Here is a 23,157-nt window from a genome sequence, read left to right on the forward strand (position 1 = left end):
CTGAAGACATGGGTGGGAGACCAGAGCTAAGAGTGCAACTCACCCACTCTGGCAAAACCCTGGGAACACAATCAAAAGGACAGCACCAGGCAGCTGCATCCCTGTAAATGGGATACTCTCAAGGGCCTCACTCCAGGTCACCACCCAGCAGGACCAGAGCCACTGATCTACCCCAGGCTCAGACACCTGCTAAAGCTCCAGGATGATGTCCAGGGTCTTGACTGGTGGCCTACTCCTGGGAACTGGTCCAGACTCATCCCCACCACTGCCCTGCTCCTTCCCCCAACATGATTCCCACATGTCTGCCTGTAGGCTGCTTCCTCTGTCTTGTACCCAAGGACCCTGCTGGTCCTCCACATCCCCAGTTGTCCTCCAGGAAACCTTTGTTATTTGTCACCTTTGATAAATGACAAATGCTCATGTCTTTAGGCATAGTCCTGAGCATCATATTCAGAGTCTCATCTAATGCTCGTGGCCTTCTAGCAGGTGGGTGTGATGACCAACTGAACTCCTTAGATGGGGATACGTGGGCACAGAGAAGTAAATCTTGCTTGAAGTCCATGAGTAGTATGGGGCTGATCTGTGGGGCTTCCACAGCTTGGAGCCCCAAGCTTCCCAGGTTCTAGGATCTTCACTCCACCTCCCATTTGGTGGAAACTGTCACCTACAAGGTGTATCAGAGGTCAAAGGCTGGAGCTGGCTTGGTGCTTCTGCTCCCTTCATCTATGCCCTCTCCCTGCCCCCACTTGGCCACCATGGAGCCCTGCACTGATGTTTATAAGTTACTGTGTGCTTATCCTCTTGAGTTGTCCCCTGTGTCCCCTGCCTGGGACCTTGCTCATTTCTATAGAGATCATCATTATCTCTTGAGGACTCAGAACAGAAACTTCTGGCCACTGCTGTGGATTCTCTCCCCAAACACTCCTGCACTCCTCCTCACTCTACTGTCCTTGGAGACCCTCACTGCTTCTTCCTGTACTGCTTGTTCTGGAGGAAAATCAGGGGGTGCCAGCATTTAGACCACACAAGGAATAAAGACCACCTGCCCTGCCCAGCCCCAGGCCCCGTGTGCTGCTGGCTGCCCCCAACTGATCTCATCATTGCTCCCCTTTTTTCCTTGCCCCTTGCATTCCAGCCCTTCCAGCTCCCTGGCTCCTTGTATTTGCCAAACTCTTTCTTGCCCAGATAACGCAGCAAGGCTTGAGTGTCCATCCTGGACTGCCCCTGCCCACTCTCCTCACTCTATATCACAGCCCAAGCTGGCTTGGCTCAGATGTTCACCATTGCTGTGACTGTATTGCTCTGTCCAGACATCACATCCATCTGGAAAGTGCTAATCAGGCTGGGCTGCTCACCCAGAGCCAGGCACAGAGTAGGTGCACAATAGGTAAGCATGCATTCATAGATCAGAGGAGCCTACAGACCAAATCCAGTCCCACCTTACTGTACTATTGGCCACAGCTGGAAGAGTTGAGGAGTTGAAACAGAGACCATGTGGCCCCAAAGCCAAAAATCAGGCTCTTCATAGAAAAAATGAGTTGACCCTGACTTATATTATCTCCCTCAGTTGTAGGAGGTGTGCCAGGCACCAGCAGCCCTGGGGATGCATCAGTGAACAAAGGGAAAAAATGGGGGAGATAAACAATGGACATTCTAAGTCAATGATTCTGTGTAAGAATATGAGGGAGCTGGACCACTGGGGCAGGGGTAAAGAATCTGAAAGGCATGAGAGAGGTGAGAGAGCCAAGGGCACATCCAGGGCACAGGGCTCCAGGAAGAGGCCACGGTAAGTGCAAAAGCAGGAGTAGGCCTGGCATGTTGGTGGAAGTGCAAGGAGACCAGAAGGAGAAGAAGGAAAGGTGATGTTGGTGGGGCACGAGGGGCCACAGGATGGAGAACTTCGTGGAACACAGTTGGCTTTCACTCCAAGAGGCATGGGGTATTGTACCTGGCTTCTCTATTTTCCAGAAGTTAAATTGCTGGCCAGAGCTCAAAGTTCCTCCATACCCCACCATAGCAGGTCCTCTTGGCAGGCCAGTGCCTCTGCCTGAGGGATGGCTGCAGACCAGTTCTGTGATCTCTGTCCAGACAGGCTGCATCTGGGATGAGTTCTGGATGGGCAGATATGTGAGATGTTCCTAGAGCTCAGCCTGGTGTGGTCAGGCCCTCTGAGGGCCTGTAGGATGCGTGCACTTCAAACAGCTTCATTCCAAAGCCATCAGCAGGGCAGCCAGATGAGCAATTAGCCTTCCTCCAGCTTCACCTCCGCTTCATCTAGGCAGCCCCAGCCTTGATTCTGAAGCCTGGCCTTGATGTGACTGATCCTTCCCCATTTTATAGCTGGGTACTCTGAGTCACCCCCCATCACAAAGTAGAGTTTGAAGTGCAACATCCTGGCTATTTGGGGAGCAGTGGTGTAGTGGTCAGTCCCTTGGACTTGGAGGCAGAGACCTGGGTTCTAACAGACCTCTGCCTGGTTGGGTGTGATCTTGGCCAGCAATGCCACTGGGTCTCAGTGGTCTCATCTGTAAACAGTGGAGGGAGGTCTGGATAAGATAGTCTCTAAGGAGCCTCCTACTCTACTGAGCTCTTCCCCCCACTGCTTGGGAAGTCTCAACCTAGCCACTCACTTGAAGCAAGCTCCAAGTGTGACATATACTCTGTACTGCATAGATGTCAGCAGGGTAAACACCAGGGCGGTGGTGGTGGTAAAGGAGCCCTGTGCCCACAGCTCACCTTACCCCCCTCACTAGACCCCACATGCCTCCCCTCTTCTGTATCTCCCCTCCAACCCATCCTGTGGTTTGCCTTAGTCCCCAACACTCCCTATTACCTCCCTCCCAGCCTCTCTCTCTCTCTCTCTCTCTCTCTCTCTCTCTCTCTCTCTCTAGTACTGGGCAGGTATTGAACTCAGGGACATTCAACCACTGAACCACATCCCCAATCTGTTTTCTATTTTTATTTTGAGACAGGGTCTCGCTAAGTTGCTTAGAGTGTCCACTAAGTTGCCTGGGCTGGCTTTGAACTTGTGATCCTCCTGCCTCAGCCTCCTGAGTCACTGGGATTATAGGCTTGTGCCACTGTGCCGACCCAGCTTCTCTTTTCATTCTTTCCTATCTGACCTCTAAAGCATCTGAATCTAGAATCTAGGCCTCCTGACTAGGCCACCTCCAGGACATCCCACACACTGCCCCATGTCCCCTTTAGGCATTTACTTCCACTCCTCCACTAGCATCCATTTCTCTGTTGATGTCACCTGCTGTGAGTTCCATCTTTTTTTTTTTTTTCCCTATTTATCCATCTCACTGCGGTGGAGGCCAGAGCAGGTTGGGGATGGGATGTTATTTATTTCAGTATCCCTGGCTTCCAGGGAGGTGAGGCTCAGGAAAGTGGGAAGAGGGAGAAAGAGTAGCAGGGGAAAATTCAGAACTTGGTCTCAAAGGCAGCCCAAGGTCAGGTCCCTTCAGATTTGAAAGGAATCCTCAGAGGAAGAAAACTTACTACAGTTCTCTCAGAGTATCTAGTAAAGATGGTGATGTGATGCTTGCTGCTAAAATTCCCCCAAAACTAGCCCACAATAATAACAAGAAGCTCTGAGGACCTCCCCAAACCCAGCTGCTGGGTGATCCCCCAGCGCAGATGACAGGGGGAGGTCAGGCTAAGGCCACAAAGGGGACACCAATGTGGGAGAGCAGCAAACTAATGCCCAGTTCGACTCCAAGCAGGGCCCAGTGAGGGCTCTGATGATGCTCTCAGTGTTCTGTTCTCAGGTAATCCTCTTCCCACGGCTCCTGGTTGACCAGAGAGGCTGTGGACTCTGTGGCCTCCATTCCCTCCACTGAATTCGTGCCAAGCCTGGGTCTTTCTAGTGCCAGAAGTGAATGAAGAAGATATGAGAGACGATTTTCCTCCAGGGAAAGAAGTCAGACCTCACAGAGCACAGTCCCTAGAGAAGCCATCAGCCCTCATCCAGCCTTACGGAGTTCCTGAGAGGTGGGCTCTGTCATCCCTTCTTACAAGGAAGGAAACTGAGGCTCAGGAGGCTCAGTGACTTGTCAAGGTAACTACCTCAATCTACATCAGGCAGCTCCAACTCAAGCTTTTTCAGATGTCTGGATGCCCCAGAAAAATTAAGAGAGAGTCTGAAGTTCTGATATTACCAAAAAGTCACTGAGCTAGAAGCTTGGGCCCACTTCCTTCCTTTCCCAGGTCTCAGTTTCTGTAAATCAGGGACTTGGACAGGAAAAACTCCTCTGATGGTGACATTTAAGGTGGGCTTACTACTCTTAATATTCCCAGGCCCAGGCCCCAAGGGAAAGCTGAAGCCACCAAGCTACCACCAGCAGTCTGGGCGGAAGGCAGGAGTTCCTGGGTGCAGCAGCTCTGGCTGAGACCACACAGGCCTTTGGCGCCCTCTAGTGGGAAGTCCTGGCTCACTTTGCTGCTGGTTCCAGGGAAGACACCCAGGTCTAACCCCTACTGCTCTGCTGCACTGGGGCTGGCTGCTGTCCTAGACTGGCTGTGTGACTCTAACAAGTCATGTGACTCTCTGGGCCTCGGTTTCCCTATCTGTTAAACAAAGCAGTGATGGATGAGTGGATGTCAGGTCTGTTTCAGGGGCCCCAGATTAGGGACGTTTCTAGGATGTGCTGGTAAAAGGTAGGGCTTGAGGGGGGGCAGCTCACCGATATCTTGGTGAAGACAGACAGCAGCAGGGACAGGACAGACAGGTACATGCGAATGCGCTGGCCTCCGAAACGTTTCTGAATGTATTCAGGCAAGGTGACAATCTGGGGTACACAAAGGCAAGAGCTAAAAACTCCCCGGAGACCATGCCAGGTGTCCAGGGCAGGGGCCCATCCCAACCACTCTGCCGCTCCCCAGGCACATGAAAGGACCATGAGCCTCTCAAGGGCAAGGTCAGGACACTGGCTCCCGATAGTCCCAGCCCCAGGCCCTGAATTCCAGGCTGAGTTCGGACTGTCCCCTAAGGGTTTAGACATGTTGAGATTTGCTCTTCAGGGCTGAGATGAAGAATGGATTGGAGGAGCCACAGCGGGGAACAGAGGGACAAGTTTGGAGGCTGTTGCAACAAATCCAGAGGATCTATGATGAGGCTGGACGGAGGAGATGGCTGTCAGGGGCAGAACAGGGGAAGTAAGGAAAGAGATCCAGGAGGTGGAATCCACTGGATTTAGTGGCTGCAGGGCTGGGGTTGAAGGGGTTGATGGAGTCAGGGGTAGTGGAGGCAGGTGTACCTGCTATGCTACCCAGGTGTGTAATCCAGATGTTCCACCTGACAGTGTCAGGGCAGTGGAAACTAGCCACAAGATAAGCAGGCAGAGGTCTAAGGGAGCCTGCCTTACCCAGCTGATAAGAATCTTAGTTGGACTAATAAGAAACCCAGCTCTGAGGGGTCACCAGCTTGTCACATGAGGCTTTGGAGGTCGGGCCCACCACACCAACTTGGCCCAAGGCCCAACCCTTGATGGAGGCTCACCTCTGAGGAAATGTAAATGGGCACGAACACCCATGCCAGTGCCAGCAGCACGTACGTGGCCTGTGGGGATAGGGGCAGGGTAAAGATCATGTGTGCAGCTCCCCAAAGCCCTACCTAGGGTCAAAGGGTCTGGAGTAGTGGAGACCATCTCCCTCCAGATCAATCTGACTTGTGGGAACCTGGGTGACCCCTCCCTGTCTCTGGGCCTCTGTAGACAGATGGGCTGGGCCAAGGCCAAGAGCCCCCTTCCAGCCATGCTATCCACACTTAGGCATCCCAAAGATCACGTTGCCCAGGAGCCTGCCTGCACAAAGGCTGACACGTGTTCTTGGGAGTTGCCCACCTCCAGGGGCCAGCCAAGTTTGTTGTACTCTCTGCCCCAGCCCTCCCACTGGCTGCACATCCCTTCTCCAGGTGCTCACATTCCACTCAAAGCCTGCCACAGCCAGGCCTCCAGCCGCACCAGAGCCTGCCAGACCAACAAAGAGGCCAGAGCCCTCGCTGCTGGCGAACAGGGAGGCTCCAATCTGGAGGGGAAAGAGGAAAACCAATCAGCACAGGCTCACAGCACCAGCCCCAACCTGGACCCAACATCTCCTTCAACATCACAACCTCAGTGGGGCCCCATTCCCACTGTACACATGAGGAGACGAGGCCCAGTGGTGTGAGTTGGTGTACCCATGGCCAGCCACACTGCTAAGGAGCAGACAAAGGGTTCAGACTTCAGAAACTACCATTTATGCAAACCATCCCCCACCCAGTTTGCAGATCTCCTGCCAGCCTCAGGCCCGTCCCATTGAGCTGACCCTGGGCAGTGACCTTGGATTAGGAAGACACATAAGGTGACATCAGAGATGCAAATTCCAGCTGACCTAAGGCCAGATACAGTCTCATGGGAAAAGGAGGGGGTGTGAAAAGTCAGGGTGTACTCACTGGCCACCATGTCATGTCTCGGCCTGCCAGGAAGTAGCCATCCACTGTGCTCCTGCCAGCTTGACAAGAAGACTGTAAGAACAGAAAGAAAAGGCGAAAATTGGAACCTTGTGCATTGTTGGCTGGAATGTTGCATGCTGCTGGTGCTAGTTTAAAAAATTAAGCATAGAATTGCCCTGTGCCTAGATATATGCCCAGAAGAACTGAAATCAGATGTTCACCACAAAAATTATCTAGGAATGTTCATGGTAGCATTATTTAGAATAACTGAAAGTGGAAACAACCCAAATGTCTATCAACTAATGAGTGAATAAATAAAATGTGGTATACGCTTACAATGGAGTATTATTCAGTCAGTGAAACGAAAAAAATTATCCCACTCCTGACCCCAAAAAGGGGAGGGAAATGAAGTTCTAACACAAGCCACACTTGGATGAAGCTTTAAAATATTATACTAAGTCAAAGAAAACAGACATGAAGGCTACATATGATATAATTCTACTTATATGAAATGTCCAAGATAGGTAAATCCATGGAGATACAATGTAGATTTCCAGGAGATGGGGAATAGGAAGAATAGGGAGTGATGTCTAGTGTGATCCAGAATTTCCTTTTGGAGCAACGAAAATGTTTTGGAGCTAGATAGAAGTAATAGTTGTGTAATTTAAAGATACTAACTGTCATGAATTGAACAAGTTGAAAGAGTTAAATGGTTTTGGGAGCACGGTACTGAGGATTGAACTCAGGGTCACTCTACTACTGATCTACACCCCTCGCCCTTTGTATTTATTTAAAAAATATTATTGGTGCATTATATTTGTACCTAATGGTAGGATTTATTGTTAAATATTCATAGATACACACAAGGTAGCAATATAATTTGGTCAATATCACTCCTCAGCCTTTTTATTTTTTATTTGGAGACAGAGTCTCTCGCTAAGTTCCTGGGGCTGGCCTCGAATTTGTGATCCTCCTGCCTCAGCTTCCCAAATCTAGGGTTTCAAGTCTGTGCCACCACACCTGACTGAAAGAGGTTTATTTAATTTATAGTCCTGGAGGTTAAAGTCACATCACCTGCTTCTGCTCAGCGCTGAAGAGGGCCTTGTGGTAGATGACATGGCAATGGCAGGAGCACATGTGAGAGCGATCACGTGGTGAGGTAGGAAGCCAGGGAGCAGCTCAGGGGCAGGCTCACTCATTTTTATAACAATCCATTCTTATGAGAGCTGACTCTGTGAGGCCAGCATTAATCCCTTTTGAGAGCAGTGCCGCCCAGTCACTTAATTACTTTGCACTAGATTCCACCTCTTTGATCATTTTTATAATCATTCTTTTGAATTCTTTGTCTGATATTTCATCCACTTCAACATCCTTGGGGTCAGTTGCTGGTCTTATGAACGTTAGGAGGTGTTGTGTTACCTTGGTTTTTCATATTTCTTGTATTCCTGTGTTGGGTTTATGCATCAGTTGGGATGGAATTCTCTTCTATTCCTTTGTGTGGGACTTTTTAGGGCAGAGCCCTGTCTTGCCAAAGTGTTCTAGTGTGATCCAGATTGAGAGCCCCTCTCAGGGGTAGTATCCACAACCTCTGTTTTAATCCTCTGTTTTTGCTGTAAAACAGCAAAAAAAAGTTTGAATGTCATTAATTTGTGTGTGGAACAAAGTGCATTGTCTTTTGCCTGAGTTTAGTTCAGCAGCAGAGTCTCTACCTTGTGAACGTGTGCCCCTGTAGGTCCCCAGCACTTCAGAGAATAAGGGGAAACAAACAATGGCAACTGATGCAAACAAGATAGAGCATTAAAATAAATACCATGTTCCTACTATGACATCTACAAAATTAATTATCACAAAAAATGGGAATGGTGGGTAGACCTCACCTCTTAAAAGTCCCACCACCTGAACACTACCACACTAAGAACCAAGCCTCCAATACAATTGTGTTTGGGAGACAAACCACATCTTAATCATGACAGGGACAAAGTCACACATGGTTGGAGGCTGAGAGAACCAAAGTGAAGTGTACCCTTAACCTTTTTAGGTGTGTACTTCAAAATAATACCCTTCCTGTGCTGGCTGGGAAAGCCTCTCTCTTCTTCCCCTCTCCATATCTTACTGACCTCTAGCACCTGGCCCCAATTTTATCTCCCCCAGAAAACTGCCACCAACTGTTCTGTCCTATACAAGCATCCCTTTCTCTGACTTTGTAGCCTTCAACCCTTACAGGAATGTGGCACATTATATAGTCGTTCACTCTTATCCACAGGGTATACATTCCAAGACCCCCAGAGGATGCCTGAAACCACAGTTGGTCATTACCCTATATAAAATCTGTTTTTTCATATACACACAGACACAATACCTTTTCCATTGTAGCTAAGCACTGTGTCACACTGTGGCTGTAACTTTTACAGTTTGAAGTGTGACAGCAAAACTAGTAGGAATTTCTTTTTCCTTCTCTACAATTCATGGATAGAAGTTTAATTTTTTGAAGATCTTATCAACTTCAGCACCAATTTTTTCCTTATTGAGAACTTTCACAATTTCACTTAAAAGGAGCACAGTATGGTTTCTCTTTGGCATGTCCAAATTGTCAGCATTACTACTCTTGTGCTTTGGGGCCATCATTAAGTAAAATAAGGCTCCAACACAAGCATGGTAATACCATGACAGTTGATATGATAACCAAGACAGCTACTAAGTGATTAATGGGTGAGTGTCATGGAAATGCTGAATGAAACAATGAGTCACATCTTGGGCAAGGTGCAGTGGGACAGCCTGAGATTTTGTCAAACTAGTGAGAATTACACATAAATTTAAAACTTATGAATTATTTATTTATAGAACCACCCATTTAATATTATCAGATCACAGGTGACAGAAACCATGGAAAATGAAACCTCAGCTAAGGGGAGACCATTGTAGTTTGCAACAAATTTTCATATCCGTTGTCTCTTGGCTCCTGGGAACAGCTTTGAGAAGTGGGCTACACTGACATTCGCATTGTGTATTTGAGGACATTTAAGCCCAGGGAGGTCAAGTAACTTGCCTTAGGCACAGGCACACCCTGCAGATACTGCAGCTTGTTTTCCTGACCACCACAACCAGGCAAATATAGCAATAAAGCAAGTTGAATGATATTTTTGGTTTCTGAGTGTATATAAAAGTTATGTTTACACTATTAGGTGTGCAATAGTATTATATCTAAAAAACCAAAGTAAATACCTTAATTTAAAACACTTTATTGCTGAAAAATGCCAATGATCATTTGAGTTCAGCAAGTCCTAATCATTTGCTGTTGGAGGGTGCTATGGTTTGGACATTGAATGTCTCCCTAAGGCCTATTTGTTAAGTGTAGTCCCCAGGGTGCTGCTATTGGGAGGTGTAAGAACCTTAGCAGGTGAGGCCTAGTGAGAGGTCTTTAGGTCAATGGAGACATGCCCTTGGAGGACATTGTCACATATAGACCCCTTCCAAGTCCTCTTCTTTGTTCCCTGACTTGCGATGTATGAGGATTTGATCCACCACACACTGCCTTGGTGCCACAGGCCAAAAGTAATGGGTCAATCATGTACTTGAAACTCCAAAACTGTGAGCCAAAACCCTTTTTTCTTTATAAGTTCATTATCTCAGGTATTTTGTAATAGTGATGGAAAACTGAGTAATGCAAAGGGTCTTGCCTAGATGTTGGTGGCTGTTGACAGATAGATACGGTGTTGGTAGTAGCTCAAGGTAGGGGTGATTGTGACAATTCCTCAAAATAAAACAACAGTGAAATTTGCCACATCAGTTGACTCTTCCCTTCACTAAAGATTTCTCCTTAGCATGCGATGCTGTTTGACAATATTTTACACATAGTAGAACTTCTTTCAGAATTGGAGTCAATCCTCTCAAACTGTTACTACTTTATCAATTAAATCTGTGTAACATTCTAGATCCTCTGTGGTCATTTCAACAATGTCCATAGCATCTTCATCAGAGGTGGACTCTATCTCATGAAACCACTTTCTTTGCTCATCTATAAGGGAAACTCCTTGTCAATTAAACTTCCATTATATGATGGCAACAATTTAGTCACATCTTCAGATCCCACTTATAATTCCAGTTTTGCCATTTTCTCCCTCATCTGAATTCTTCCTCCACTGAAGTCCTGAACCCCTCAAAGTCATCCGCAAGGCTTGGAATTGACTTCTTCCAAACTTCTGTTACTGTTAATATTTTTTACTTCCCATGAGTCACAAATGTCCTTAATATCATCTAGGATGGTGAGTCCTTTCAAGAAAGTTTTATTGTGTGACTCTACATCATGTACAACCAGAGAAATGAAAAGTTGTAGTCCATTTGTGTACAATGAATCTAAATGCATTATGCTGTCATGTATAACTAAATAGAACAAACAATAAAAAAAGAACACACACACACACAAAAGAAGGTTTTATTGATTTTGCCCAGGTACATCAGAGGAATCACTATTTGTGGGAGGTATAGTGTCATGAAATGTGCTGTTTAAATAAGATTTGTACTAGCCAGAGCAATTAGACGGACCAAAGAAATTAAAGGGATATGAATAAGAAAAGAAGAACTCAATTTATCACTATTTGCCAAGGACATGATTCTATATTTAGAGGATCCAAAAAAACTCCACCAGAAAACTTCTAGAACTTATTAATAAGTGAATTCAGCAAAGTAGCAGGATATAAAATCAACTTGCATAAATCTAATGCATTTTTATTCATAAGTGATGAATCTTCTGAGAGAGAAATTAGGAAAACTACTCCATTCAAAATAGCCTCAAAAAAAAAAAAAAAAAAACAACTTGGGAATCAATCTAACAAAAGAGGTGAAAGACCTCTACAATGAAAACTATAGAACACTAAAGAAAGAAATTAAAGAAAACATTAGAAGATGGAAAGATCTTCCATATTCTTGGACAGGCAGAATTAATATTGTCAAAATGACCATACTTCCAAAGGTGTTATACAGATTCAATGCAGTTCCAATTAAAAGCCCAGTGACATTCCTCATAGAAATAGAGAAAGCAATCATAAAATGCATCTGAAAGAATAAAAGACCCAGAATAGCCAAAGCAATATTGAGCAGGAAGAATGATGCAGGAAGTATCACAACACCAGACCTTAAACTATACTACAGAGCAATAGTAACAAAGATGGCATGGTATTGTCACCAAAATAGACAAGCAGACCAATGGTACAGATTAGAAGACACAGAGACAAACACAATAGCCTCAAAACAACAACAACAACAACAACAACAACTTGGGAATCAATCTAACAAAAGAGGTGAAAGACCTCTACAATGAAAACTATAGAACACTAAAGAAAGAAATTATTTCACTTAGCATGATATTCTCCAACTTCATCCATTTACCAGCAAATGCCATAATTTTATTCTTCTTAATGGCCAAGTAATATTCCATTGTATATATATACCACAGTTTCTCTATCCATTTATCAGTTGAAGGGCATCTTGGTTGGTTCCACAATCTAGCTATTGTGAATTGAGCAGCTATGAACATTGATGTGGCTGCATCACTGTAATGATGATTTTAAGGTCTTTGGGTATAAACTGAGGAGTGGGATAGCTGGGTCAAATGGTGGGTCCATTCCAAGTTTTCTGAGGAATCTCCATACTGCTTTTCAGAGTAGCTGCATCAATTTGCAACTCCATCAGCAATGTATGAGTGTACCTTTTTCCCTACATCCACGCCAACACTTACTATTGCTTGTGTTATTGATAATAGCCATTCTAATTGGAGTTAGATGGAATCTTAGGGTGATTTTGATTTTCATTTATCTAATTAATGGAGATAATGAACACTTTTTCATATATTCGTTGATCACCTGTATATCTTCTGTGAATTGTCTGCCCAGTTCCTTAGGCAACTTATTGATTGGGTTCTTTGTATTTTTGGTGTAAAGTTTTTTAAGTTCATTATAAATTTTGGAGATTAATGCTCTGCTTTAAGTGTGTGTGGAAAAGATTTTCTCCCATTCTGCAAGCTCTCTTTTCACATTACTGATTGTTTCCTTTGCTGAGAAAAAGCTTTTTAGTTTGAATCTGTCCCATTTATTGATTCTTGCTTTTATTTCTTGCACTCTGAGAGTCTTGTTAAGGAAGTCTGGTCCTAAACCAACATGATGAAGATTGGGGCCTACTTTTTCTTCTATTTGGTGAAGGGTCTCGGGTCTAATTCCTAGATCCTTGATCTATTTTGAGTTGAGTTTTGTGCAGGGTGAGAGATAGGGGCTTAATTTCATTTTAGTGCATATGGATTTCCAGTTTTGCAGCACCATTTGTTGAAAAGGCTATTTTTTCTCCATTGTATGTTTTTGGCACCTTTATCTAGTATGAGAAACCTGTATTTATGTGGGCTTGGCTCAAGAGGCTTAGCTTTCATTCTAGTTCATGCCCTTCTTATAAAGCTTAATTATTTCTAGTTTTTTATTTAAAGTGAGAGATGTGCAGTGCTTCCTTTTACTTGAACACCTAGAGACCTTGGAGGGTTATTAACTGGTCTCATTTCAATTCTGTGTCAGGAATAGGGAGGCACAAAAAGAGGGAGAGAGACAGGGAATGTCTAGGTGGTGGAGCAGACAGAACATATAACACTTATCAATTAAGTTTGTCATCTTATATGCAAAGTTATGGTGCCCCAGTTATAATAGTCACATCAAAGACCCTGATCTCAAATCACTGTCATAGGTACAATAATGATGAAAAAGTTTGAGATATTTCAAGAATTACCAAAATGTGACACTAAATGAGCACATGCTGTTGGAAAAATGGTGCCCATAGACTTACATGCTCAACATCTGTTGCCAAACAACTTCAATTATGAAATAAAACAAAACAAAACAAAACAAAACACTTTATCTGTGAAGTGCAATGAACCAAGGTATGTCTACACAGAGCAGATGTCTATACAGAGCAGAGACAGGACCAGAACCCAGAATTACCAATGGCCTGCACTGGGCCACTTGTTATTTAATATTCAATCACTTCATAATTAATTTCAGTTACTGCTGCTGCTAACCACTGCCACAACCACAAGACTACCTCCACTACCACCAACCATCATTCCCAACATCACCATCCTCCAGCGACTCCAACCACTCCACCACCACCATCACCACAGCCACCTCCATCCATTATAACCACTTCTACTGGCACCCCTACTAACATAGATCCAATGGCAGCAGCAGGGTCGTGTCCCATGAAGGACCCCTTTGATAGGGAGACCTCACCCTGGGAGGTACATGGTGACTCCATCTCACAGATCAAGGCCCATCTCACACCAAAGCCCAGAAAGCTGAGAGGACATGGCTGATCCCCTGTTCCCCAGCCTCTCAGACCAGGGATTATGGAAAATAAGAAGGGGTACTCATTTTTCTTGGGAAAATGTCAGAGCTCTGGAACTTCACCTGGGGAACTCTGGGGTTGAGGAAGTGGAGCTGATCTTTTCCAACCCTAAATGTGGAGCTGCGAAGTGAAGCATGGCTCATGTGTGGCACCTACTTACCTGGTGGGAGAATCTTGAAGGTCAGCAGCACAAATACACTAAAGAGGAGCTTCCTCCTGCCATGCAGGGCTCCTGGGCAAGTCCCAGCCTCTTGCAGCCTCAACTCTTCCACTGCACATGAGGTTGGTCTTTTATGGGGGCTTTTTGGTGGATGGGGTACGGGAAAGGGTCTGGCACTGTGTCTGCATAGTAGGGGCCCTCCTGTCATTGGAATCTGCAGATGGGTTCAAATCACCTGTCTCTTATTGAGGGAGAGAAAAAGGGCTTATGAGCTAGGGTTGTCCTGGGGAAGTTGTTCAAAATGAAGATTCTCCAGGCCCTCGTGGTCTTCCATGCCTTGGGATTCTGACCCAGTAGCTCTTGGTTGTAGCCAGATTCTATTGTTCAGGCAATGGGCAGGAGGCCACCAGATGAGACTGATGTAGAAGCCCCAGGGACACGCTGGACCTAGGTTCCCATCCCAAGCAACCACCCTGAGATCATGGCTCCCACAGGTTCTCTCACCCATATGCCCACAGCTACGTTCAGGGCAAAATACACAGCAATAACGACGATGTCAGTCACACTCAGCTGCGGTCCAGGAGCATGGAGGTCGCTGGTGGAGTTGTCAGCCATCATTCTGTAGCAGGTGCCAGCTCTGAGCCTGAGTAACTAAGGACACAGCAGGTTGGAAAGGGCTTTCTGTCCGGGAATTAATTGATCATTAAACCAAGGGAGACAGTGGCATCTCCAGCCCACAACATGACCGCGTGTAGAGCAACTGCCTCCAGGTGCACTTCTGTTTCCTAGGCCCCCTCATAGGGGCAAATCCCAAGGGCAGGAGTTGGAGCAAGGCACGGAGCCGCAGGAGGGGCTTCCTGAAACTCAGAGGGAGTTGGGGGAGAAGAAAGGGAGTTGAGTAGATCTAAAGGAAATCTGAATAGTCCCAGAAAAAAAAAAAAAAAAAAAAAAAAAAGAACAAGTTGCCTAACAGATGGTTTGGGTTATATTTAATTTGTATAAGAAGCGTGGGGAGTTGTTCCCTCTGGGGAAATGACTGTGATGGACAGTTATCAGAGTAAGTGGACTGAGATAGGCTAGGGATAGTGGCTCCTGCATTATGCTTCATTTCTAGCCATGATTGTCCTGTCTCAGAAATGTCCCCATGTCAGACAATAAGTCCTGTTGCCAACATTTCAGTTCTTTTCTAGCCCAGTGAGAAAGGCCCAAGTCCCTCCATCTGATCATTCATTTGGCACCCTGTGATCTGCCTGGGACAACAGGGTGGGGCACCTACACTCTATCCACCCTCAGGACCACATTTCACTCTTCTGCACATGCTCCACCATGTCATGCTCAAGGCAACAACACAACATAGGTGAAATCTCATCCTAGTTAAGGAAACAGAGTCCAGGAGACTGGATCATCTCAGTCATCTGTCATGACATAGCCATTCAAGATGTGGAGCTAGATTCAGCTGCAGATCCGGCTTCAGGTCCCCACAGTGTTGACAGTAACAGCTCTAGTTCCATTTGGATTTCATCAGGACCCCATGTTCACTCACTAGTTAAATTAGTGTATACAGCTGGGCTGGCTCCCCATATCGCACCTCTGAGCAGCGACAGACTTTGCTCATGGCTTTGCAAAGTATTTGGAGTTTAACCAGACACGGACATGCAGTCCTTCCAGAAGTGTTAATGAGTGAGTGCCTGCTGCTGGGAACACCCTGGCCTGAAAATCCAACTGTGCTGTTACTTGGCAACACTGAGGGGGGAGTAAAGGTTAATCTCTCCCATACAAGACCAGAAATGGGAGTGGGAAATGAGTCACTACTGGTAGTAAATCTCAGGTAGGCTCAGCTCACCCTTTCCCAGCTGCACTGGCCTTCAACCAACGAGTTTCAGATGGGGTTTACTGCCAAGTGATTGCTTAAAACATATTGTAAATCAAAAGCTCAATTTGCAATATTCTGAAGGACCCAGATGGGTAATATACAGATTTATTAAATCTGTTTCATTAAGATAAAGTACCTAAACCAATAGCATTTCATCCACTCTCTTTGCTGAGTCTCAGAAGGGAATAAGCTATTTATAGATAATTGTGCTGCCTTCCAATCAAAAATCCTATGGAAGCTGTAATTTGCTAGTTATGCCCTGAAGGACAGGGACAGGAAGAGCGCAGCAGAGGAAGACACAGAGGGAGAAATACAGCACCAACCTGGCCACATTTGCAGGGGAGAAATGTCACCCCTGCCTGAACCCAGCCATGTGCACATGCTCACCCCAGGAGACCAGGTATAATCACACTGGGGGACCCAGCCCTTCTGGTTGACTCAGTCCAAGAAAGATGGAGACTCTCTTAGCCAAGAAGTCATCCAAATCATGTCTTAGTCTGTTTTCTGTTGCTACAACTAAATGCAGACTGAGTAATTTTTAAAGAATTTATTTAGTTCACAGTTCTGGAGGCTGGGAAGTCCAAAGTCAAGGGTTTGCATCTGGTGAGGTCCTTCTTGCTGGAGTGAATTCTGCAGAATCTGGAGATGGTGCAGGGTACCACATGGTGACAGGGGTGTATTCAAGAGTCAGCGCTAGACCCACCTTTAGAACAGCTCCACATCATGACCTAATCACCTCTGAAAGGTCCCACATGGTCCCACCATTATTGTATGACTATGAGAAATTAAAACTTCTAAAACATTCAAACCAAAGCACCATGCCAGTTCCAGCTTATCTGTTGCCCTGCTTTTGGAATAAACACAAGACTTTTCATTCATTCCTAATAATTATCATCTGCCTATCTATCTTGTAGAAAAATACAAGAGTTCTGAGCTACAAGTACAAAGATGCTCGGGGCAGCAGAAAATTGGAAATATCCTCCATGACCACCCAGAGCAGGTTGATGGGATGATGGAAATTCAATGCTACAGAATGCAATGACCTTTCAAAATGTGAGGTGGCTTTATGTGATGTCATGGAAGATGCTACATTGGCGAGTGAAAAAAGTGAATTGCAGAAATAGAGAATTATGGTTTGGAAGTGAGGTGTCCTCCAAAAGCTCATGTGTGAGACAATGTGAGAAAGTTTAGAGGTGAAATGATTGGGTTATGACAGTCTTAACCTAATCAGTACATTAATCCACTTGAGTGTGGCTGGAGGAGGTGGGACACTGGGGGCATGACTTTGGAGCATATATTTTGTCCCTGGTGAGCAGAACTGGTGTTCTCTCTCTCTGCTTTCTGAGTGTCATGTTGTGAGTTGCTTTTCTCCTCCACACCCTTCCACCATGACGTACTGCATAATTTTGGTCCCAGAATAATGAAGTTATCCATCTATGGACCTCTGAAGCTTGAGTACCAGATAAACTTTTCCTCCTCTAAAATTGTTCTTCTCGGGCCTTTTTGTCACAGTGGTGAAAAAAAACTGACTAAAACAGGTAGGTAGGTAGGTAGATAGAGATATCCTTTCATTATGTATAAAACTGAGTGTTTGCAATGTTCTGAAGAACACACAGCGATCTGCTAAGGAAAGGCAGTGGAATTTAAGGGGGGAAATAAAGGGGTTATTATCACTTTCTTTGCTTCTGTGCAGTTTGAACTTTTTTGTAAGGCCTTAGCCTTGGTCCTGGCTCAGACTGGCAGAGCAGGCTGCAGTAGTGCCCACAAACCTTCCTAGGCTCACACATGACTGTTTTTGCAAGGCTCCTCCTTTCCAGCCACGGAGTGGAGGACCTCTGAGGAGAGCATGGCTGAGTGCTTGGTGAACAGCAGTGGGAAGGAGACCAAGTCTTTATTTCACATGTCCAACCCAAGACAACCAACATTTTCTGAATTCCCACCTGCCACCTGTACCTGATACCTAGATCTGCGTGGGTTCCTTCTCCTCCCACCATCCCTTCCCAGATAGCTTCCCTTCTCTTACAGTTCACTGACCCATGGCTGAACTCTGGACACTCACTTCCAGTTCCCACCTGGCAGCTCTCTGAGAACATCTCAGGTTCAATGATCCAACCCTCATCATCCTTCCATCCAAACCTCCTCATCCCAAAGATTGGTGGGATTGGTGAACCCCAGCAGCCAGCTCAGACCTTTATCATCTTTGTGGCTGCTGATGCTTACTGAGTGATCACCCTGTAACTGGACACTGTCCACCCTTAACCCTCTCAGCTCTTTGATGGATGGAAAACCTGAGGCACAGAGAAATTGAGGACCTTGATCAAGGTCACACTGCAACTCAGAGGCAGAGAAGAGCTTTGAGCCTCAAATGTTGAGCTGGATTCACTGCCTGGTATAGCCCATGAACAAATGACCCCTTGTACTCCTGGTATACTCATCCAGCCTTCTTGATTGTGCTATCCAAATATTTCTTGAATCTCACTTAGCTCTTGTAATGATTAAATGGAATTGTCAACTTGACTGGATTAAGAGGTGCTTAAAATTAAGAGGCTTCTGTGTGTGTCAATGCATTATGTCTAGGAATGACTGGCATGTGGAATAGCAAATTCAAGTAGAGACCCTTCCTAAGCGTGGGCAGCGCTGTCCAATATGTTGGAGGCTTGGATGGAACAAAAATTGGTAAAACAAGGAAGCAGCAGCAGCTGAAAGTTCAATTCTTCTCAAACAGGTTCTTGATTGCTGCTGCAATTGCCCAAGAACATCAGACTCCAGCTCCTTCACTCTTCCAAAGCAGACTCTGCCCAGCTACTCTCAGAGTTTGGTCTCAGACTAGGCTGCATCATTGATCCTTGTTCTGAGGCTTCAGCTTCTTGGACTGCTCAGCTATTGGTTCCTTTAGCCCTCCAGACTGCAGAATATCCAGCTTATGGTTGTGTAAATTAATCTAATAAATCCCCTTTTTATAATCATATATACATATGTATCCTGTTGGTTATGTTCCTCTAGAGAACCCTGACCAATACAGGTCTTAAGGTCTGACTGGTCTCCCTTCTTCTAGTCTAGCACTTCTCAATTTGCCCACCATGTACAGGATGTCATGACAACCTTAAAACCTAATCCTTATATGAACCAAATGCATCAATTTTGTTTTTTGTTTTCAAACAATCAAGTTTGTTGGTTTTCTCTTTCAGTGTTCTATTTTCTTTCTTGCTTACTTTTGATCTCCACTCTGATCTTTAGTAGTTCCTTCTTTTGACTTAAATTGGGATATAGTTTACTCTTCTTTTTCTGGCCCTTCAGGTGTTGATTGGAAATCTTTCTTCCATCTTAAATTAGGTGCTGTTTGTTCTGCACTGTTGTATTTTGAAAGCATGTAATTTGTTCTTTTGCTTTTTACAGGGGCTCCAGCTGAGAGTTTGTCTTGAATCTTAGAGAGATTTTAGACCTGGAGTTTTGAGCAATGCTGGAACAGTTAAGACTTGGGGGGCTCTTGAAGATGAACTGAATGCATCTCCAAGTGAGATGGACATGAGTCTTTGAGAACCGATGTAGAATGCTACAATTTGAATCTGTAATGTCCCTCAAGGGTTCATGTTCTTGGTTGTATTGGAAACCTTTAAGAGATGGGATCTAGGGGAGGTTTTAGGTCATTGAGAACATGTCTTTGAAGAGTGTTGTAGGATGACAGTCTCTTCCTGTTTTGCTGTCCAGCTGCCATGAAGCGAGCAACATTGCTCCCCATGATGATGCTCTGCCTCACCCCAAACCAAAAGCAACAGACCTACTGACCATGGACTGAAGCTTCTAAAACCTAAGCCCAAACAAACTTTTACTAAGTTGATTACATCAGACATTTTGTTACATAGGGGAAAGTAGACTAACACAGGTATTTATAATTTAAATTTTTCCATTGTGCACTGCTTCACTATATCCCACAACAAAATCAACAGATCTTTGGTTAAACTGATCAAGGGAAAAAGAGAGGACTCGAACTACTAAAATTAGAAGTGAGAGCAGAGACATTACAATTGATTTTGTGTAAAGAAAAAGGATTATAGAGAACACAAAGAAAAATTTTATGGCATTTAAATTGGATAACTCAAGAGGAAATGTACAGATTCCTAGGTATACACAAACTACCAAAACTGACTCAGGAAGAAACAGAAAACTTGAATCAGCCGATACAAGTAAGGAGATTGGATCGATAATCAAAAACTCTACTAAAGAAAATTCCAGAACCAGATGGTTTTATTGGTGATTTTAACCAGCTATTAAAGAATTAACCCCAATTCTTCACTAATTTCTCTAAGAATTGAGAACTCATTCTGAGGCCAGCATTACCCTAATACTTAAGCTAAGGAGGCATTGATTTTCCCTGTTGTGTTTTTATCCTCTCTTTGCTTTCCTCTGTCCTAATCGTTAATATTCTCTTCCTTCTGCTAGTTTTGGATTTAGTTTGTTCTTATTACTTTAAGGTGTACAATTAGGTTATTGATTTGACATATTTTTCTTCTTTAATTGCAGTCATTTTCAGCTGCAAATTTCACTCTGGTGTTTTTTTGCTGTATCACAAACATTTGGTGTTTCATTTTTATTTATCTCAAAGTACTTTTAACTCATTTTCTGGTTTCTTTTTTGATCCATTGGCTCTAAGAGTTTTTAATATTTTTTTTTTTTTCTTTTTTGTGGTACTGGGGACTGCACTCATGGCCTCTACTACCTAGCTACAACCCCTACCCTTTATTTTACTTTGAGTCAGGGTTTCACTAAGTTGCCTGGGCTGGACTTAAATGTGTGATCCTCCTACCTCAGGCTCCTGAGTAGCTGGGATTACAGGTGTGCACCCCCATGTCTGGCCAGAGTATATTTTAAAAATTTCAATGTATTGGTGAATTTTCCAGATTTTCTTCTGTTCTTGATTTCTATTTTATTCCATTATGGTCAGGAAAGATATTTTGTATATTTCAATCTTTTTAAATTTACTGAGACCTGTTTTTTGGCTCATCATATTGTCTGTACTGGAGAATGTCCTATGTGCACCTGAGAAGAATATATATTCTATTATTGTTGGGTAAATTGTTTTACAATATGTCCATTAGACCTAATTGGTTTACAGTGTTCAATTCCTCTCTTTGTCTGGTTGTTCTATTAAAAGTGGATGTCGAGGTCAGTAATCACAGCTGCTCAGGAGGCTGAGGCAGGAGGATGGAGAGTTTAAAGGCAGCCTAAGCAAGAGCAAGATGCTAAGCAACTCAGTGAGACCCTGTCTCTAAATAAAAAAAGAAAATAGGGCAGGGGATGTGGTTCAGTGGTCAAGTGTCCCTGAGTACAATCCCTGGTACCAACCCCCCCAACCCAAGTGGATGTCGAATTCTCCAACTATTAGTGTTGAACTATGTATTCCTTCAATTCTGTAATTTTTTCTTCACATATTTTGGGGTTCTATTGTTAGGTGCATATATAATTATTCTTGATGGATTGATACTCTTTGTTATTATGTAATGCCATTAACTCTTGCAGCAACATGTCTTACGGGTTATTTGTCTGATATTTGTACAATCACTTCAACTATAGTTAGTTACTCTTTGCTTCAGTATCTTTTCCCATCCTTTCACTTTCAACCTATTTGTGTCTTTGGAATTAAAATCAAGCAAGACTTTTGTAGACAGCATATAATTGAATCATTCTTAAAAAATTAATTCTGCCATATGCTGTCTTTTAATTGGAAAGTTCAATCTATTTACATTAGTATTAATTACTTATAAGGAAGCACTTACCTCTGCTATTTTACTATTTGTTTTAAACATCTTATTTCTTTTATGCTCCTAATTCTTTCACAACTTCCTTGTGTTATTGATATTTTCTGGTCTATCATTTTGATTCCCTCCTTTCTTTTATTGTGTTTTTAATTTTTTTTTTTCTTAGTGATTGCCCTGAGGATTAGAATTAATGTCCTAATTGGATGGTTAATTTCATGTGCGAACTTGGCAAGGTCATGGTATATCCAGGTTTTGGTCAAACCAGTCTATTTCTTTTGAAATTTTTTTTTCTTTTTCTTTTTTTTTTGATACTGGGGATTGAGCCCAGGGCCTTGCACATGCTACACAAGCACTCTGCCACTAAGCTATATATTCCTGGCCTTCTGAAGGCATTTCTTAAATTAAATCAGCATTTAAATCAGTAGGTTTTGAATAAGTGGGTTACCCCTCAAAACATGAACAGGCCAATTAGTTGAAGACTTTAACAGGAAGAATAAATTCTGCCTTTGGACCTGAGACAGCAATAGCTGTTCTTCCCCTGGATTCCAGGGTGCACCTGCAAGTTTTAGACCTGTCAGTTCCATCTTGCAACCTTAAAAAAATCAGTAGTGCTCTGCTTATCTTTTTTTTTTTTTTTTTTTGTCTGTCTCTCTCTCTTCATACATAAAATCTATTGCTTGTTTCCCTGGAGAACGCTAATACACCTCAATTTATATCAATAGTTCTAACTAATTACCAACTTGTCAATTTGTGTACAAAACTTTGCTCATCCACAAGGCACAAAAGGGAGAATTTATAAGCCCACAAGCCTGCACAGTTCTAAGTTAGCAACAGTGAATGTCCCACGTTAACAATGCAAATTTCAACTTTGGGCCTTGACATCAATGTGTATTACTTCATGTAATTAACATAGTACTTTCACATATGTGCAGAGGCACAACCATCATGGGGTGTTGGGTTGAGACCCTGGAGGGAAAGGAAAGATACTAGCTTTGGGATCACAGCCCTGGGTTCAAATACTGACACTGACTGGTGGGAAAAGTCCTTCACCTCTTCAGTTTCTTTGTATATCCAATTCAGATGCTGTGACCATGAGGGACAGTGTGTAATGTCCTCAGAGACAATGGTTCTTAATAAATGGTAGCTTCTGGGACTGGGGATATAGCTCAATTGGTAGAGTGCTTGCCTTGCGTGCACAAGGGCCCAGGTTCAATCCCCAGCACCACACACACACACACACACACACACACACACACACAGAGGATACCTTTTGTATCAGGGTAGTCAGCAACCCTGAAACAACCCAAAACTAGGCAGGTAGGTTGGTCACTCAGCATCAGGTTCAGACAGCTGCCAGTGTGCTCTCCTAGCTCTGCTGCACATCCTGCATCAAAAGGGTTGGCAGACCTATTTAGGCAGATGTGCTTGAGATGAATGGAGAGAACTGGCCTGGGAAGCAGGAATTCATTCATTGAGTTCTAGCTCAAATGGTCACAGTGATGGGGCGTTAGTGGTAATGAAATAAATTGAGAGCCAGTGATGAATGCTCCTGGCACAC

At 44.2% G+C, this 23,157-nt stretch overlaps 1 protein-coding gene across 1 annotated transcript in view; it reads right to left on the reverse strand.

Annotated features, from left to right (window-relative positions):
- SLC5A10 (solute carrier family 5 member 10) overlaps window positions 1-14,632 on the reverse strand; it is a 66,397-nt gene extending 51,765 nt beyond the window's left edge. The window contains exons 1-5 of the mRNA XM_079131695.1: window positions 14,475-14,632; window positions 6,434-6,505; window positions 5,923-6,027; window positions 5,501-5,560; window positions 4,686-4,790 (exon numbers count right to left, since the gene is read on the reverse strand). Coding sequence (XP_078987821.1) covers window positions 4,686-4,790; window positions 5,501-5,560; window positions 5,923-6,027; window positions 6,434-6,505; window positions 14,475-14,588 — 456 coding nt within the window. The 5' untranslated portion in view covers window positions 14,589-14,632. The remainder of the gene's footprint in view (window positions 1-4,685; window positions 4,791-5,500; window positions 5,561-5,922; window positions 6,028-6,433; window positions 6,506-14,474) is intronic.
- Between the last annotated feature and the right edge of the window lie 8,525 nt (window positions 14,633-23,157).

Source organism: Sciurus vulgaris (genome assembly GCF_902686455.1).
Source record: "Sciurus vulgaris genome assembly, chromosome: 3".
Classification (NCBI taxonomy): domain Eukaryota; kingdom Metazoa; phylum Chordata; class Mammalia; order Rodentia; family Sciuridae; genus Sciurus; species Sciurus vulgaris.